Here is a 19,462-nt window from a genome sequence, read left to right as displayed (position 1 = left end):
AAAAATAGTTATTCTCTACATAAATACAGCGGAGCTATATCGGCCGCTAGGTCGCTTGTCTTGTTATAACCTTGCAGCTTTACGGTGCAGAACAAGATGATTAATTCTTAGTGTTACTGGGACTAGTGTAGAACTGGAGTATTGCTGCAGAGCCCACAATGCTATTTTTTGTATTTCAATAGTTTATTCTGATTTCTTTAATACATCCATCTATTCACCTTTTGGATGAGAAACTTCAAAAAGGAGAGTTGATACTTAAGAGTCTTTTGGTGTGTGCTATGTTCTTATTTAAAGTATTTATTTATTGGTGGAGGGCGCTGCAGCCAAGGTGAACACACGTGAAAAAGAAGCTGTCTCAAAAAGGTACAGAATTTTCTGAACACTTTCTATTTTACATCAACCGAAAAGCTACTCTGGTTCTGGTGAAGTATATGCCACTACATATATGATAGTTTGGTTTCAAAAATATGTCAAGTCAAGAAAAACGACCAAGACCAAACTCGACTGCTTCCGACACCGGTAGTGAAGACGACATAATGCAACGTGGCAATGGGAATGACGTAATGAGCTTGCTGAAAGAGCTTCGAGCGGGTCAATCTTCCTTGCAACGCTCCCTTGACAGTAAAGTTGATAGGCTGAGAAATGATATGGTTTCATTATTCCAAGTCAAGATGAACGAATTGAAGGATGAATTTACAATCGAAATTGCTCGATTGGAACGTAAAATTGAACTCGTCGAACAAAACCTACAACGTTTGCCAGGTGGTCAAAATTCCATGCAAACCGTCAACCCAACGGATAACCCCGACATCACAGTTATTGCCTCGGGTGTACAGTATAGTGATCATGAAAACTTGGCTGATAAAGTAAATGCCATCCTTAGAGAGCTGTGTGAAAATATAGCCACAGAAGTGAATCTCGTACAAGCTATACGACTTCAAAGTCGCCGCCAAGATGCACCTGGTTTGGTGAAGTTTGCTTTAAAAAACAGTGACCAGGAAAAGAAAATACTCCAAGCAAAACATCGCTTGAAAAATAATCAGAGATTTCATCGCGTATATTTGCGTTCAGGCAAATCACATACGGACAGGTTGATCGAACTAAATGCACGTTTTCTCCTGGGCGAACTTCCCAATGGTAAGAATTATCGTGTTACAGCCGGAGGGAGAATCGTAAAAAAGATTTCCGATGGACAAGAAGGAGACGCCAACGGCTCGAGACGTGGCTAGGATGCACAGCCCAATGGGCTTCGTATGGCACATCTCAATGTAGGGGGATGGACTATCTGGAATAAGGAACTTAGAACAGAAATATTACGGAGCGCCAAAGCCGATATAATTACCGTAAATGAAACTCATCTATCAGGTGACGAAACTATTAATATTGATGATTATCATTGGATCGGTTTCAACAGACAACTCGTACACTCCAATGCTCGTAGACAGTTTGGCGGAGTTGGTATATTTATAAAAAGAACACTATATAATGATTATTTCGTGGCAATTATTGATAGAGATTATGATGGTGTTTTAGGTGTTCGCTTCACAAATAAGATTTCTGGGTATTCATTTATTGTTTTTGCGTGTTATCTTCCACCAGAAAATTCACCATGGGGCAGAAACGCGAGTAATTTCTTCGGGCACCTGTTGAGTCAGATGTACGTCTATGATAATGAGGTGGATTGCATTTTTATTTGTGGGGACTTAAACTCCCGTCTTGGACATTTGAATGACAATATATACGATGTTGATGAAATTCCGAACAGGCACTCTATTGACCCAATCATTAACCAACATGGGCGTGATTTCCACGAGTTTTTATTAGAAGCAAAGCTGTGTACCCTGAATGGCAGATGTAATGTCGAAAGTGATAATTTCACTTCTGTGTCAAGTAGGGGAGCAGCAGTTGTAGATTATATTTGCATACCACATGACCAATTTAAATACTGTGCTAATTTTGCTGTTTCCAAAATGCAAGTGTTAGTGGACGACTTGGGCTTATATAACTTGTTGGGTGACAGGTGTAAACTTCCAGATCATTCCTTGCTTTCATTTGATTTCTGTGATCATCCATGCTTACTCAATACACATACCAATGCAAATTTTACTGATCATGGTTCTAGTGATGCCCACAGGAGGTTAAAGTATCGATTAGATCAAATCCCGTCGAATTTTTTGTCGTCAGAGATAGCGAAGAATGCTATTTCAGAAATTGTCACGAAGATTGAGCAGTGTAGAGAAACACAGCTTGAAATTGACAACATTTACCGAAATCTGTGTGACTCCATTATTTGTGAAATGAATACTGTGATACCAAACTATGATTGTTCTAAAAAGGTTCGTAAACGATTTCGTCATCAGAAGCCTTACTGGAACGCAGAACTCTCTGCCCTGTGGAATGATATGAAAAAGAAAGAAAGAGCGTTCACAAAGTTTAGAGGCCGGAATACAATTAGGCACACTTTACGCTCTGATTTCAAACAATCTAGGTTGATTTTTGATAAAAAGTTACGTTTTTATGAGCGTGAATATAGAAATAATTTTATGTTGGATATTGAATCATCCTGCACTAGTAACCCGCAACAATTTTGGGATCACTTAAAGAGGCTTGGTTCTCCCAAAAAGAACCCAATACCTATGGAGGTATATGATGATTTTGGGAATATTCTATGTTCTGATGATGCAATCGATGTGTTGAGAGTATGGCATCAAGACTTTTCTTCCTTGTATTGTAATCCTAGTACCGGTCATTTTGATGATTACTTTTTCGAAAGAATGAATTACCACAAAGAAAATTTGGAAAGTCGTATGAATGACCCACTTTATGTAAATAATCCTGTATTGAATAGAAATTTTACGTTGGATGAAGTTCGAAAAGTAGTTGGGAAAAGTAAAAGCGGTAAAGCCGTGGGGGTGGATAGTATACCTTACGAAGTTTTGAAAAATGACACTTGTATTTCTGTCTTACACCAGTTGTTTCAGTTATGTTTTGACGCTGGTAAGATTCCTGAGATGTGGAAGCGAGCTATCGTTTATCCAATTCCAAAAGATATTACTAAAGACAGTAGAATTCCACTTAATTACAGAGGCATTAGTTTGCAATCTACAATCTCTAAATTGTATAGTGCTCTGTTAAATTCTCGGATTTTGCAGTATTTTGAGGATGAGAATATTCTGGTTGACGAGCAAAACGGGTTCCGACGTAATAGGTCATGCCAAGATCATATATTTGTGTTGTCATCTATTATAAAGAACAGACTTGCTTATGGTTTATCAACTTTTACAACTTTTATTGACTTACAGAAAGCTTTTGATTATGTAAATAGGGATGCCATGTTTTATAAACTATTGCTGAATGGAGTTGATGGTAATATGTACAACAGTATCAAAGCAATGTACACGACACCGAGGCTTGTGTTTAAATTTAATAATTTGTGTACAGACTGGTTTCATACAAGTTGTGGTGTTCGTCAGGGCGACAATTTGTCCCCATCTCTATTTGCATTGTTCATAAATGATCTTGCAACTGAGTTAAAATCGTTACAGAAAGGGGTAACAGTTGATGATTGTAATATTTCCATACTCCTTTTTGCCGATGATATTGTTCTCATCTCTGATAACGAGCTTGATATGCAAGCAATGCTTGATCGAGTGAACGAATGGTGTTCGAAATGGAGACTAATTGTTAATAATCTAAAGTCTAAAGTTGTTCATTTTCGCAAGGATACATCTCCACGAAGCGATTATCAGTTTCATATAGGTAGAAATGTTTTACATTATGTTGATAGATATAAATATCTTGGGGTTATTTTAAACGAATTTCTAGATTTTTCTATTACGTCTGCGAATCTTGCTGAATCGGCGGGTAGAGCCCTTGGAGCTGTAAATCGCAAGTTTAAAACACTGAAAAATATGGGCTTTAGTACCTATACAAAATTGTATGATTCGTGTGTGTCTCCTTTACTTGTTTATTGTTCTGGGGTATGGGGATATGGGAAACATGACAAGTGTGATATGATACAAAATAGGGCACTTCGCTTTTTCCTTGGTGTTCACCGATTCACGCCAATTCACGCAATTACAGGGGATACTGGCTGGGATTCTTGCAGGGTTCGTAGACATGTATCTATGATCAGATATTGGAATCATCTTATTCAATTAGATGAGAGTCGATTAACAAAGAAAATATTTCTATGGGATTTTGCACTTAATTATAGTAACTGGTCCTCAGAGATTTGTAAAATATTTGACGACGTTAATCTTGACACATATTTTGATATGTTTTTGCCTATAAACCTCTCTATATTAAAGCAGCGTCTGCGTTTCCAACAGGAATTAATTTGGGCTCAAACTGCTAGAGATAAAACAAAATTACGTATACATTCTTTTCAAAAACGTTTATCGAACCGAATTGTACGTTTCCATGAATCTTTCTCGAAGCCAGCGGTCTTTTTTAGCGCAGTTTCGATCGGGTGTATTACCTCTACGTATAGAAACAGGCCGATATAGAGGCGAAGCAACGAATGATAGACTTTGTATATTTTGTGACCAAGGGGCTGTAGAAAACGAAACCCATTTCCTTCTGTATTGTAATCTTTATGATGATATAAGGAATACGCTCATTAATTTTGATAATGTCGAATTCAACAACCTGTCGTCAAACCAGAAATTGGTATATTTATTAACAAACCCAGTAAATATTCGAAATACGGCAAAATACATAGAAAAGGCTTTTCTGAAAAGAAAAGATGTCTTATATAGAAACAGCTAAATATTATCATTTTTTTCACAGAAAACAATGTATTTGTTATTGTGCACCGTCTTCCTTTGTACTGTATATTTTTTTGATTCTAGGTGACATATAAGCCCATTGGGCTGGGAGGGAAAACCTCATGTCACTATAATAAACAAAACTACTACTACTACTATTGGATTTTTAGCTCCGCTGTCAGCGACGCAGAGCTTATCAAATAGGTTGATTTTCCGTCGTCGTCCGTCAACAATTGCCTTCTCCTCTGAAACCACAAGTCCAATTGCTTTGAAATTTTATATGCAGTTCACTTGGGGTGACCTCACTTAAGTTTGTTCAAATTGTGGTGATATTTGCATATTTGTATTTTTGGGGCATTTTTTGGTGTTTTTGGTAAAAAAATCTTCTTCTCTGAAACCGCTTGTCCGATTGCTTTTAAATTTGATATGCAGTTTACTGAGGGTGACTTCAGTCAGATTTGTTCAAATCGTGGTTAAATTTGCATATTTGTATTTTTAAGGCAATTTTTGTCATTTTTGGTAAAAAAATCTTTAAAAATCTTCTTCTTCAAAACTGCAAGTCAGATAGCTTTGATATTTGGTACATATGTCCCTAGGGATGATCTATTTTGGATTTGTTCAAATTGTGCAGAAATATGCAAATTTGCATTTTTAAGGCAATTTTTGATCTTGATCTATTTATTGAAATTAGACACAATGCAATACACACCAAGTTGTATGATAAAAGGGATGATTTTAATTTTGAAATCATTAACTTTCCCTACTTGACCAGTAATATTCCGTCGAGTCCAGCTTATGGTGTGTACATTTCACAACTACTGAGATACTGTAGAGCTTGTGATTCATATGGAGATTTTCAAGAGAGACACAGCTTATTAATCTTAAAGCTGGTGAGACAAGGATTTTCACAAAGTAGGTTGGTTAGATCTTTTAAGAAGTTCTATGGTAGATATGGAGATCTTATATCTAAATATGGCAAATCTGTCACTCAGATGATGAAAGACAGTATTCCCGACTTTGACTCAGAACAGTAATTTAGCAGATAGCTGAATTACCGTACAATAACTTTGTCACACTAGTTCAATCTTGACGGGTGTAGCATGCTAGCAGGGTACGCTTACCCATTCCGGACACCTGGTACCACCACTTATATAGTGGTTCAAGATTGTACTACCGATTTTGTCAGTGATCTTATGTTTCTTTGTGTGTTTGTTTTTACTGTTTATTGGACCTGGTAATTTATTTGCCTTGAATGATAATGATTGCTGGAATCGATTTGATGTCATATTGCCATTTTTGATCAAAAAATAATTTTTTCAAAAAGTACTGGTCTGATAGTTTTGAAATTTGATATACAGGTTCCTCTAGTTGAACTTAGTAATATGTATTGAATTTCTGATGAAATCTGTAATTTTGTATTTTTGGGGCAATTTTTGCCATTTTTGGTCAAAAAATGTGTATTTCCAAAACTGCTCATCTGATAGCTTTGAAATTTGGTATACAGGTTCCTACAGATGAACTTAATGATATTTATTGAAATTATGATGAAATCTGCAATTTTGTAATTTTGGGTTAATTTTTTCCATTTTTGGTCAAAAAATGTGTATTTCCAAAACTACTCATCTGATAGCTTTGTAATTTGGTATACTGGTTCCTACAGATCACCTTAATGATATTTATTGAAATTATGATGAAAGCTGCACTTTTGTAATTTTAGGGCAATTTTTGCCATTTTTGGTCAAAAAGGGTATTTCTCAAAAAGTACTGTTCTGATAGCTTTGAAATTTGGTATGCAGGTGTCTACAGATGAGCTAAGTAATATATTGAATTTTTGATGAAATCTGTAATTTTGTATTTTTAGGGCAATGTTGCCATTTTTGGTCTGAAAGTTTCAGTCTTAAAAAACTACTCATCGGATAGCTTTGGTTGACATGTTCTTAGGGATGATCCGATGTGATATATTCAAAGTATGATGAAATCTTCAATTGCGTATTTTTGCAGCTTATTTTCGCCACTTTTTTCTGGCCATTGCATTGAGCTATCAAAGATTTCCACCTTCTTCATCAACATGTGTCAAAAATAGTTACTCTCTACATAAACACAGCGGAGCTGTATCGGCCGCTAGGTCGCTTGTTTGTTTATTTCTTTGGTAAATCAACTGGCCAGAAGTCCATGTATAGGCTCCATAAAAAGCAACTATACAAAACAGAGTTAAGGAAAAGCAACATCAAGGAAAACAAGCAATGATATTCACAATAAAGGGATAAAATAAAAAGAAGCTTAAAATCAGGTTCACAGACTATGAAAGGTAGAAGCTAAATTGCAATAAACAATGCATGGGTCTGCTTTGCAGAGGTCATGAAAATTACCTCGTTACACCTTAAAATAACAGAGCACATTCTCACATTAATTCTGCTGCTACAGACACAAAAAGTAAAGTGATTCCGTTTTGAAAGATAAAAAACTTCACGAATTTCTGCTGTACACTTTCAATTTTATCAATGTGTGTATTTCTGCCAAGGAGACCAGATAGCGCTACAATACTACTCCAGATGGCTTCTTACATTACTAATATACAGTCTTCAAAATTGAAAGTTGGTAGACATGCGCCTTGTATAGCCTAACATTTTGAAAGCCCTTCTGAAAGTGTTACTAATGTAGGAATTGGAAACTCATATTAGAAGTGAATAAAATACCAAGATCATTTACTCAAGCACAAGAATTCCCAAGTTAAACACGCCTCGGGGACAGATATTTTGACTCTCAAATTTCTACAATTTTTTCTGATCTAGCACTTATGCGGCTCAATTTAAAGCTCCTGGAGAAAGAACTTTCACTGTCTTAGTTTTCGAAAATCCGAAATTTAATTTTCCCCCATAGATTTAACACCGGGATGGCGGTCATTTTGAATTTCAACACATATCGCAAAATGTTAACATCGGGCAATTTGTTTCGCTCGTTCAAAACGTTGCCGATTTTTATTGTCGATTCGGTAAGAGAATGATTGAAAGTTTCATTTATAAAAGTTTGAGCAAAAGTTTAGGTTTAAGTCTTTCACTTTCGAGGCGCATACTACCTTAATACAATAGTCATGAAAATACCCACCCCCCACCACCCACCCCACCCCATCTCGAAAATACTGTTCTGATCCTTTGTGTTTTCAGAAATACTGTCCTCAGTAGTCCTTCATTGTCATTCAATGTCCTTCGTTTTAGTCCCACTCCAGGGCCTAAAATATACTGTTTTACTACTTATTTTATGTTCGTCCTTCTTTGACCTTCCTTCTCTGTCCTACAAATATTAACCATAGGAACACACTCGTTGATAGCAGAAAAAACAAAATTATAAAAATATATATTGTGTACAGTCATCCACTGATGTAAAACTACCTAAACTACATCAAGCTAGGGTTGAAAGCAGACGATGGAGATGAGCAAAGTATATATGCTTTTTCGTAGTTGTTTTGTTGAGTAGAATATGGTGAAGGACAATATTTTCACTGAAACAACAAGCTGTAGGAATCCGTGACGTTGTTGAAATAAGCAAATAATTTAAATGAAGTGATCTGACTGTGAGGAAGCTGGATAATCTGGTACAATCAACCATCAGTCGATATCTTCCATGCGATATCACATGATGATAAAACTTTGCTCCTCTGTAATCGATGCACTTCCACTAAACTGTCCAGAAAGTGTGAAGTTGCATGGACGACAATTGCAGTCAATGTGGCTCTAGGAGACCCGCCCTCCTACAGCCATATTGCAATCAATTCACAACCACTAGACTGTCGTCATACAGCCGTATTGACATTATGTGTCTTCGAGGCAACTTCTCCATTTCTTCCTTGAATCCTCGTTTTCAGATGAACCAATGGAATTTTGAATGTTTTCTTTTGGCTTTAAGATATTAATTTTGATTTAGAATCTTAAAACTCCAACCTGAAGAAAATGCTTTATGGGAAATGATACTGGTATATTAAAGAAATTACGCCGGTATTTAAGTACGATTCTAGATGAAATCAGGTATATCATTTTACAGCAGACGATATATCCGACAGTCTTACGGTATATGTCTATGTCCTGTACGTGTCAGAGTTTGACACGACGGCACACCACGTATACCACACCACGTCAGCGTAAAAATGTGACTTGACATAAGGATAGAAAGTAATAATATTATTGTATGATCGTGGTAAGTTATATCAATAAAAGGATTACATTCCACGTGCCTGGTGATGAAATGAACAACGGCGGTCACAACTAATGCCCAGACAAGGTGACAATTTGACTTCTTCTTTTCCAATGAAGACATACCATTAGCATGTTAGTTCAAAGTTGTCGATTTAAGTGTTGGTGAAGGATAGGCATATCGTATACTTTCACCTCGTATAAAAAGCAAAGGTAGGAGTTAGAAGATAAATGATAACTCAGCATATCGCACACGTTTACGCAGTAACGGAATCAATGTCAAATCGCTATATGAACATCGAGCAAGATTAGCCCTGTACGTTCGGCACAGAAAGCAGAACCAACTACGAGTGTTATTAATAAAAGACGATTTGCCGTGATTCAGAAGTTCTGTAGATGTATCGTACTACATCTTGTAGATCCTAAGTTGATATGAATGATAAATTATCCATGAAAGAAATGCAAAAGAAACTGATACAATCAGGAATTATCAAAGCCAAAAACGATCCAGTACGCGTAAACATGAAAGCTCATTTGCTGGCCATAGTAGTAAACACCTGCAACAATGCCATTGATATGCAAATCCCGACAAATATATGCAAATATTAGATTCCGTTACCATCGTTGACTCAACGCAAAGTGACTTGACACGGGTCATCATAAAAGTGGACATACTGGGAAAATCGAATTTTTACGTTTACTACAAGTGCCTCTTCCCTAGACGGTGAGTTGACGATATATCATTTCCCATTTGAATTCGTCCGTCATTTATTGCCAGATATCGACTCGTGTTCCTTGTATTCTTCTTCACAAACATTGTCGGATACGGCGTTTTGGAAGCTGCTGTAAGGTGTAACGTGTACTGCAGTAAAACACCAACATCACTGCAGTCTGATTTCTGATTCACGTTGATTGTTTCGTCTTTGACTACTTGAAGGATGCATGCTAATATCAAACACACAACGTATCAAGAGTAAGTTGTTTATGCTAATGACGATGGAATATCAAGAAAAGGGGATGGTAAGAAAAGAAACTCATACAACAACTGAGGGCAAAGAAACGTCCAAAGAAATAGCCTGAACGTTAACGCCCATTGATCGATTAATTTTTACAAATCACTCCTCGCTTTTAGCTACCGATGCTTGCATTATATGCAATCGCCTTGCACGCATCTTGATCGCTCAAATCTAAAAATATCGTGTTTTTCTTTTATGAATTCATCTGTGTACTGGTTGCAGATGGGCATTACAGGGAAGATTTAGGTAAAGACAAAGTTTCTTGAACTTCGTAACGCAATGCACAACGCCATGTTGTACTTCAAGACCACAACGATTTTGCTGGTTTCGTCCGTTGCCATGGCAATGTTGGATCGAAGTGATTGGGAAAAGAGGCAAACACTGTGCGGTAATGACCTTCCTGAAGCCATCACGTTTGTTTGTGCAACTCCACCTGTTAGGACATCAGCTTTAAGTCGGCTAGTAAAACCTCGTAATCGAAGATCACTGACAGGTACGTGTCATGTGCGCAATTTGTTAAATTTCAATCGCAATGCTACTATTTCAGCTGGTTTTGTTGAAAATCGTGTCAACAATTTCTCAGTTTAAAGAATAAAATTAGTATGTAGCCTTGTCCGTAGACTGCAATGTACTGACAATAGTCTTTTGAAGAGTTTTTAGTGTTTACTTTTATATTGTCCTGTATTGTAGTGTGCTTGTTTTTGTCTGTTTTGTAATCTTCCTGTCCTATTGACAGTTTTTAACCAGTCTGAAATAAAGTGAATAATAATAATAATCATCATCATCATCATCATCATCATCATCATCATCATATTTGTCTTGATGTCGCTATTGATAGAACGCGAAACGACAGCTTTTGTTTCGATGTTCGTTTAATTGTAAAATTGACTCGAGAGCAAAAAGATCACTAGTGCGGTGGAAGTAATATCCATGTAGATATTATCCATTTAATCATTCAGCTTTTCCTGAAAGTAATAACTTATGACTTTTGGGAAAAGTTACAAATATCCTCGTTTGCTATGTTGTTCCTCATCGTATTTTGATCTAATCCCTCTCATTCTTGAATAATCAGTGACCGTTTGGTCGCTGGCTGGGTTGATGTTATTATGTGATTGGTCAATACTTCATTGTTAGATCACAGACAGCAGAGAGGAAGAGTTACGATTGCTCCACTTTTTGTGGGCAGACCATGCAGGTGTGTAAATCCCAGAACCAATCGTATTCTATCTTCCGGGGCTTCGGCTAAGCATTTTTTCTCGAAGAATGTCAACACCTGACCTTAAGCTTACTTGCATTTCTCTGAAGGAATGCAAGTTTTCCCAATGACAATAGCCATCGGAGTTGTTTGGCAAAGTTGTAAAGACAAAATTTCAGCTGGGAAAATTTTGCAATGTTATAGTCTTTTTGAAAGGTATTTAGAGTGTACTACTGTTGTGCACTCGTAACGTGGTTATCGAAGTTTCACGTTGCAATTCTTTGACCTGAGGTAATGTTGATTATCTGTACTAGAGATTTTATTTCTATAACAATTGTTTGCCAAAAATTTGCCTTAAATTTGTATATTTGAGGGACAAATTGGGCATACCGAAAAAATTGAATCATAAAAGTAGTTATTCTGCTTTCTACCAAAACCAATCATTTTCCAAGTATATATTCCAATGGATATGTCACTTTCTTTGAAATACAGTAAATATGAAGGTAGGTGTGGCCTTAAAATGATTTCCAAAATAGGAAAATTACAACACCCCGTCTCCTGCCCGACTTCCCACTTACATGCACCATGACTGATATTTCTCTCAGTCACAGCGGCAATCGGGTCTGCAGAAATCATATCTTATTATGGATCAACCACTACTACATAAACCGTTAGTCCTTAAACTTATGATTTATGAATATTTCTCTTTCAGTCAACATGGCGATTAGGTCAGAAAACAGACATAACTGTGGTCCAAGTGTTTTCCTGTGCCGTCTTGGCAGAGCCATAGAAGAAAAATCCACCACCATTTTAACACTGTGTTGTTATGAAGAATGTACATTGCTTCGTTTACGCTATGAACTGGCGCAAAGTGGAATCTGCTAGCAACTTTCTTGAATTGTTTTCGAGAACTATAGTTTCTATTTTTTGTGACAAACAGTTCACGCCACGACTCTGATTTCACCAGCTTTGTTTCTACAGTTGTCAGTGAGTGACATTACGTTGACATCGCCAATTTTAGAGTGCTCTGCAACCACTAGGTTTAACATGATTGTACGAGGTATTCTGCAAAATAAACTGACACGACTTTTCTGAAAGAACACTTTATCATATAGTATTTGTCGTTTATAATCGTTCATCGATACCTGAAAATATTTTTAGAGTTAACGACATTTTGAGTGACGTTTTTTCTCCTATTTAATAAATACTGGCCGGAAGACACCCTATTCGCCTAGAACACACAGTGGTTGCGTACACCCACATTCCGTCGTTGCCTGCAATAAGCTGAGTGATGTAGAGACTTTTAATTGATTACAAAAGTAAATATTAAAAGCGTATAGATTTACGAAGAGGATGTAAAGGGGTAACCGTCAATTCTGTAAAACTACTTTCATCGATCGTACATGTTTGCCTATGTGTCAGATACAAGGATGTACACAGGAACATCAAACTGAAACACCAACACCAACACCAACAAGCAAATAAACTGACAAGTGACATACAGAAAAAAAGAGTTACTGAATATGAGAGACAAAAGGACGGCAGTCGACGACACAAAGCAACCGACAAACAGACTGACTGCAAAAACATGTGACAAATAGGCACAGTAGAGTAATTGTGACCCGTTATCAACCTACGTCACCACCATACCACCAAATGGTCATATATCAGGTGCAGCCAACGGAGCTATTCATCGAAAAAGCTATTCCAGGAGCAATTTTTGAGGGCAGGGGGAATTTTAAATTTTTCTAGGGCAGGGGACATGTTTTTAGGTGGTAGGGGAGCAATTATTGTTTTTTTGTAGGGCAGGGCAGATATCGGTTGATTGTCCTGGGGACAGGGCTTGGCGAAAAACTTTTTGAGGGGAATTGTTTCCAGGGCAGGGGAAATTGGCAAGTTTTTTTTTGTCACAGGGCGAGGGAGCTTCAAAAATTCACAGTGGGGAGGGGAAACAGGCAAAGATAAGTGGGAAGTGGGTAAAAATGAAGTTTGAGTGTGGGAGGGTAAGTCGAAAAATTTTCTGTGGGAGGGCAAATTATGAACAGCTAATTAATTACCCTCTTGACTTAAAATTAGTCAGTTCACATTATTTGTCATGCACAATATATCTTATCATAGTAAGGACCTTTTTAAAAGTGCCTTGTTCGTTGGCTGCACCTGATATATTCTTTCAAATCATTCAAAGCGATAGGGTAGCACGTAGATAAATAGACATTAACAATTACATACAGCATGGTAAAAATGTTCAATAAAAGCAATCAATATGTTTTTTTAAAGAAAAGTTTGCAGAAGTGATTAAAACTGACACGAATTGGCGAAAAACGAGTGGTAAATGGAAGATAATTCCAAATTATTGAAGCTATAACATTAAAAAGCGCGCTCTTCATATTTTCTCACTGCAATGCGAGTAAGACTGCTTTAGTTGGAATATCATCTGACCATATTCTGTGCTCTTGTCCGAAAGATACCTTTGAGCAGGCCAATCGTGGACTTAAAAGAAGGAACTACAATTTTAAGTATATTCGTTGACAGATCGGTAGGGAAACATCAGAACAAGTGACGATAGTAGTAGGCGATATTCTAAATACTTTGAATTTGGTCAATCAAATATTTTGGAAGATTTTGTAAAATAATGACGTTAATCTATCCATGATGTAACAAAGGTATAAACCACGGTCCCTCTATCACCGTGTATAAACCCATTGTTCCGTGACAAATCTTTAGAAATATTTTCGAACGAGTGGTATATGACGTAAATGAAATCTAGCAGATCGTTAATGGTATATCTGTTCATCGTGAGACTTCATATAGAGACAAGAGACGAAACCCCAAGACTCTTTACATGTCTAGGGGTGTATCCTTACAGGGACGGATGAGCCAACACGGGCCCAACGAACCGTAACGGGGCACAAATAACATTGATGAGTGACTCGGATACCAAACCGGACCAAAAGTTAACTACGAACGTGTAAAACTGCAACAAAGATCTTAACACATACAATGACAGTTTAACCATTGGAGTGTCTATGATTTAGCTGAAACGCTGAGTGATCCTTCAATCCTGACGGCAAGTTTAATTTTTCGGCAATTTCTTTTCAGTTTTAATTACATTGTTTATAAGAGCGTAACGAAAATTTTAATGCTGTCACGTCTAGTTTTGAAATGACGATTTTATTTCCATTATTACTATGACTGAAGTTAATCTTTGACACTAGGAAAAAATCATTCCTTCAAATTTTCAGGGTTTTGTTTTTAGTTAGCTTCTGTAATCAGAACTTCCATGTAAATATATTAATAAAGAAATGGTCAGGAAGATATTTTATACTCTGAGTGATCGACATCAAAATATATAGAAGGAATTGTCAAATGAACAATAAGCTTACACTTGACAATATACAAACACAATAACACAAGATTTTCAGGTGAAGGAACTTTATCTCCAACCATGCTAGATTTGTAACAAAGGAAGCAAAAATACAACAAAGGGAAAACAACTCCACACATCGCTCACATCTCAGTTGTTTGTGTTTTGTGTTGTTTGTATGATAATACGTACATGTATAAGTTATAAACTTTTGTGTTATATATTTATTTCCTTAGGCATAATCGTTTGTCTATCCATCGAAAATATTAGACATCCAGGAAGATCGATCCTTGTAATGTTTCATGTTATTTAGTCAATTTTCCAACATTGAAGTCTCTTGACCGCCGGTCTTGTAAGATTGAATTCTTTCCTGCTCAACGTCAAAGTTACACGTTTAGTCTAGTTGGGCGTGCAGACAAATTTAGTTGTGCAGTTTTGCTTGAGAATGCATACGGACCTCTCCCGGCCACACCGTTGATGGCACACCATTACGCGATGGAGACTAGACGCCGCAGTTGCCAGTCTTCTCCAATTTCGTTCTGAGCCTATGCGCCCTATAGACGCGTGTATATGCACGAAAACAGAACAGAGTTTACCATATATTTAATATTCATGCAAGGTTCAACGGCCAGACGAGGAAAATCATTTGCAAACAGATCAATATGCCACAGTACATAACATAGCTATTGACCCTTTTGACTAGCTGTTATCAACATCATGAGTTACAATACATTACCATTAGCAGTTTTCCTGAAAAATACAATTGCTTCCTCCAGTGACTCTGCCCAAGTTGGTAATTAGATACTTTGCAAAGTTGTTTACTCATGTATGTTCATTATTGCATTCATTGCACTTACTGACGAAATTCAGTTATGTAATTATGTATATATTAAATTATCTCACTTTGTACTGAGAGTACTGCACCTTACAACACTCTCTGATAGTGTATGTTGAGTACTAATAAAATGTTAAAATGTTAGACATCGGCCTGAAAACTGCTGCAGAATTTCACCATACTACTGATGCTTTCATATATTAGCCTGTTGATAATCAGAGGAAGATTGCAAAATACAGGCCAGATAGGGACATAAATTTCAAATCTATCGTGATTCATTCAAGCAAATTCATTGAAACATTAATTTCTAAATACTTTATTATGTATGTATTAAATATTGTGTAGCTACATGATGGATCTTGCTGAATAGCACTGTATTGGTTTCAAGATGTCCTCTCACTTAGTTTGAAGATGTAATGATATATATGACATCATTACACACCTATAGGGTAACCTATTTGGTTTTAGTGTTCAACAACTTTCCATACTTGCACAGTATGTGGAGTTCATATGAGGATGGTCCACTAGGTGTCTTTGATCTCTGAGTTACCTATATATCCGATGTAAACAAAGAAATTTATGACACACTGTTGAAGTTGAAGTGACTTGAAAAAGCTATTCTGGTGTCAAAATAAATTTGAAAACTGACTATGAGAAAAAACAAGTTCCATATTTGGCAATGTTCATTCACAGAAAGTAGTAGCTGACATAGTATTAATGGAATACCTTAGTTCTGCATGTAAATGCAGGCAATGTGTTTGATTTACATCATGTCACCAGTCTTCAAACCCTAAAGATAACCCTAAATGATATCAAAATGGGCTAGGAATGGGGAAGGTGTATGCTATCATAGTAAGGTTTATTCACAAAATATGGCCCTGTATGGACTCTGGGCTCAGTGAGTGATGTATAGGAATCGGCTGCAGCTTGTCCTATATTACTCACTGAGCCCAGAGTCCATACAGGGCCATATTTTGTGAATAACCATATAAAATTACTAATGATCCCAAATATTCAGATCCTCCCAGTAACTTTGACCTTGTCACTTCTTTTTATCAATACACAGGTCCACAATTAACATTCTAGACAGTAGCTTTGGAACAAACTATGGTGGTGAAAAAGGTTACATTTTGATGGGTCCACCAAACATTTTACTCATCGCTAACGCATATTGTCTGTCCTGCTGTTTCACTTTGGACAGTAAAACAGACATTAGGTCAGTGACAGCTTTGTTGCTGGGCTCCAAAGCATGTGCTTTGCTCAAATCATCCTTGGCCCTATCAAACTCATTCAACTTTGTTAAAGCCTGCCCTCTACGATACAAACCCTTCACATTGTTGGAATCAATACTGAGAGCATCATTGCAGAGCAGAACTACATTGTAGTACTGTTTAAGCTTGAGAAGGCAAGCTGACAAATTTAAAAGACAGGAACATTTCAAAGAGTTGTATCTACTTCTCATATTTTCTGACAATTGTTCAAGGTCAGCTTTGCGGCCTACTGTAATCAGCAGCTTCAATGCCTTGCTGTATCTCTTTGATGCCAGTACAATTTGACCGTTCTTGAAACAAGCTGTCCCTCTCATCTTGTGTTCCTCTGCTAGTTCAATTTTCTCCTCTGCAGATGTTTTCCACATTTCTTTGCATCTGTTCAAGGACTTTAACTCTATAATAAACTTTGTCGTAGAGTCCTCTTCTGTCTCCACTTCAAGATCATTTAAACTTGAAGCCATAACTCTAAGTTTTGCTTCACCAAGGTTTCTTACCAGTGTTGACTTTGGAACATGAATTTGACACTGTTCGCCTTCTCTCATTGTTTCAAGGCAGGTATCAAAAATTTCTGACAATGCAGTATCACTGTTGCCTACACAAGTCTCTGTCTCTCTGTGCAGGGGGTATCCAATGATTTCTTCATCAATATGATACTTTCCAGGCAATGGAGTAATTTGTATTGTACACATTGCACCCTCATTGGGTGTGGCAAATCCAAAGCCTGTCTCCAGAATGACTTTGGTAAATGACTTGTCTGGTGGCTGCCATCTTGCATCTGGTAATGCTTTCTTCTCCTCCATTTTTGAAGAATCTAATCAATGATATTTAACCTGAAAGTGAGAAATCATGCATTAAATGAAACGTTTTTTTGAACCTTTGTTAACAATTTACTGCTGCAGATGAAGGTAGCATAAAGTCACCGTGACAATGCATGGCATTTGTTATTTTCTTAATCTGTAGGTGCTGTTCTGTCATCATTGGAACTCAGTGCCTTAAAATCAAAAATGACACAACTATGATTCGATTGAAAACGAGTAATATCATCTAAAATTAGTGATTATGTGCTTCAATTGGCTGCTTGCAAAAAGTGTCAGATTTCATATGCATTATAACTTCTTTGTAGTTATGGCAATGGTATAATGGCGTTGCAAAGTTTTGGGAAATCATACCAAAACTACGGAGAGGTTCCAGAATCATGATCACATCTATATTCGAATATACTGCCAGAACAACCTCGGTGAAAGCTTTAAAAATAGAATTAACAGATACCTAGAATCAACCTATAAATACAACTAGTATGTTTTTCTCGAGGGTATATGGTATATTGAGCCCTTCATGGAATCCAGAGCTGGCAAAACTACGCAATGTTCATGGGAAGTCATTACGTGCTCCTGTGGCTTGGTGACCCGCATAATACACATAATGTCAGTAGCTGGATATATGATAAGCGTGACCGGAATATCGTGAATATGATGATGGACAGCTTTGATTTATAGAGTAAAAGTGCGATACCTTCGATACCTTGCTGTGACTCGATCATCATCCTGTGTTTGATAAATGACACAACATTGTATTTGCATGAACGCGCCTGAGTCTGCTTGTTGACCTTTGACTCATGAAACATCAACACACACAATGCGACTGCGCGAAGTGCCACGAAAGTCAATATGGCGTCTGACCGTATACCAGATGAACTTTAAATCTTCAGTCATTTTTGGACGTCCAGAAAGGTAAGTACAACCTATCTTCTACTTTACATGAAAAGCTTGTACGATATGTTAACATTTAAACAATCTGAATGGGAAACAGTCAATTCGTTGAAAAATGTTCGCTGGTCATCCAAGTATTATGCTGACCTGTCGGTGACTGAAAACTGTGTCTCGGTGTTCGTAATAAACTCCACGTTGTCCAGATAAGAGGGGCGGGCCGTGCACCGTCCCATGTTGCATCGTTAGAATTTGTTAAAAGTGCACCTTCACCCTGAAATCTATTTATTTGGCCGGAATAAGCTGATTTAAGTTAAACTCAATTTTCACGACGATATACTATGATCACATCTGAGGGACTGGACATAAATTACAGGGGGGGTGGGCCGGTGTTTTTTCGAAAAACCGCTGCGTAAAAAATAGTGACCCTTCAAAAGTTCATGCACAAAAATTAGTGACCCTCCCCCTTATCCGTGCATGAAAATAAGTGACCCTCCCTGTTACTCAATACCCCCCAAAAAACCCTGCAATGTGTTAAAGACCCCCTTCTGACTTGCTATACTTTTTAAGTCGCCCTCCCGAAAGGAAGGCAAATGTGGCCGATATAACGCGTTGTCCAAAAAATATCAAATCATATGTGTGTTATTCATGTAAATGTACTTTGCTTGAAGTGGCAGGTAAAAAGTGCATGCCTGTACAAAAATGTAATTTTTAGATTTTATCGATAATGTTGATTCACTATACATGTAGTCGACTATAAGAAAACTACGAATGTGTATTTTCCAGTATAAAACTAGCTATATCTGTTCATATACAGATGTTTAATAACTGATATAGATATACTTGATTAGCATGGGTTGTTTACAAGTGCACATGTGAACAAGATATTTGATTTTGGAATTTCTGTCAAAATGTTGATTCACTATACATGGGAGTCTATGACAAAACTATACATGGGAGTCTATGACAAAACTGTCAAAGATTTTCAGAATTAAAAATTTGCACTATTTGTGCATATATGGACCCTGAATAATTGACATAATTGTGCTTGATTAGAAGTGGGTGGTAAAATGTGCATCTGTGTACAATATAAAAACTTTGTTTTTGGAATTTCGCTCA

The 19,462-nt window shown here is 37.0% G+C and overlaps 2 protein-coding genes and 1 long non-coding RNA gene across 6 annotated transcripts in view; 2 read left to right on the top strand and 1 right to left on the bottom strand.

Moving 5' to 3' along the window:
• The first annotated feature begins 9,559 nt into the window (after positions 1-9,559).
• On the top strand, positions 9,560-12,274 carry LOC139115034 (uncharacterized). The gene is made up of 3 exons (XR_011548019.1): positions 9,560-9,680; positions 10,195-10,465; positions 11,880-12,274. It is a non-coding gene; the product is annotated as an uncharacterized lncRNA (long non-coding RNA).
• Positions 12,275-14,582: 2,308 nt separating this feature from the next.
• Positions 14,583-18,269, bottom strand: LOC139114766 (uncharacterized). Of its 3 annotated transcripts, none has more exons than XM_070676667.1 (2): positions 18,150-18,269; positions 14,583-17,467 (listed from the first exon to the last, which is right to left on the bottom strand). In XM_070676667.1, the coding sequence occupies exon 2, from the start codon at positions 17,435-17,437 to the stop codon at positions 16,490-16,492; it is 948 nt and encodes a 315-aa protein (XP_070532768.1). In that variant the 5' UTR covers positions 17,438-17,467; positions 18,150-18,269; the 3' UTR covers positions 14,583-16,489. The 3 variants fall into 3 exon arrangements, with proteins under 3 accessions (XP_070532768.1, XP_070532769.1, XP_070532770.1); XM_070676668.1 differs by having other exon boundaries at positions 18,159-18,244; XM_070676669.1 differs by lacking the exon at positions 18,150-18,269 and adding an exon at positions 17,907-18,038.
• The window catches only part of LOC139114760 (golgin subfamily A member 1-like), a 37,156-nt gene continuing 35,933 nt past the window's right edge, over positions 18,240-19,462 (top strand). For both annotated transcript variants that reach the window (XM_070676653.1, XM_070676652.1), the window contains exon 1: positions 18,240-18,367. The gene's annotated coding sequence lies outside the window, so the exon portion shown is untranslated. The remainder of the gene's footprint in view (positions 18,368-19,462) is intronic.

Source organism: Ptychodera flava, chromosome 16 (genome assembly GCF_041260155.1).
Source record: "Ptychodera flava strain L36383 chromosome 16, AS_Pfla_20210202, whole genome shotgun sequence".
Lineage (NCBI taxonomy): Eukaryota > Metazoa > Hemichordata > Enteropneusta > Ptychoderidae > Ptychodera > Ptychodera flava.
This window is presented reverse-complemented; position numbering and strand designations above follow the sequence as displayed.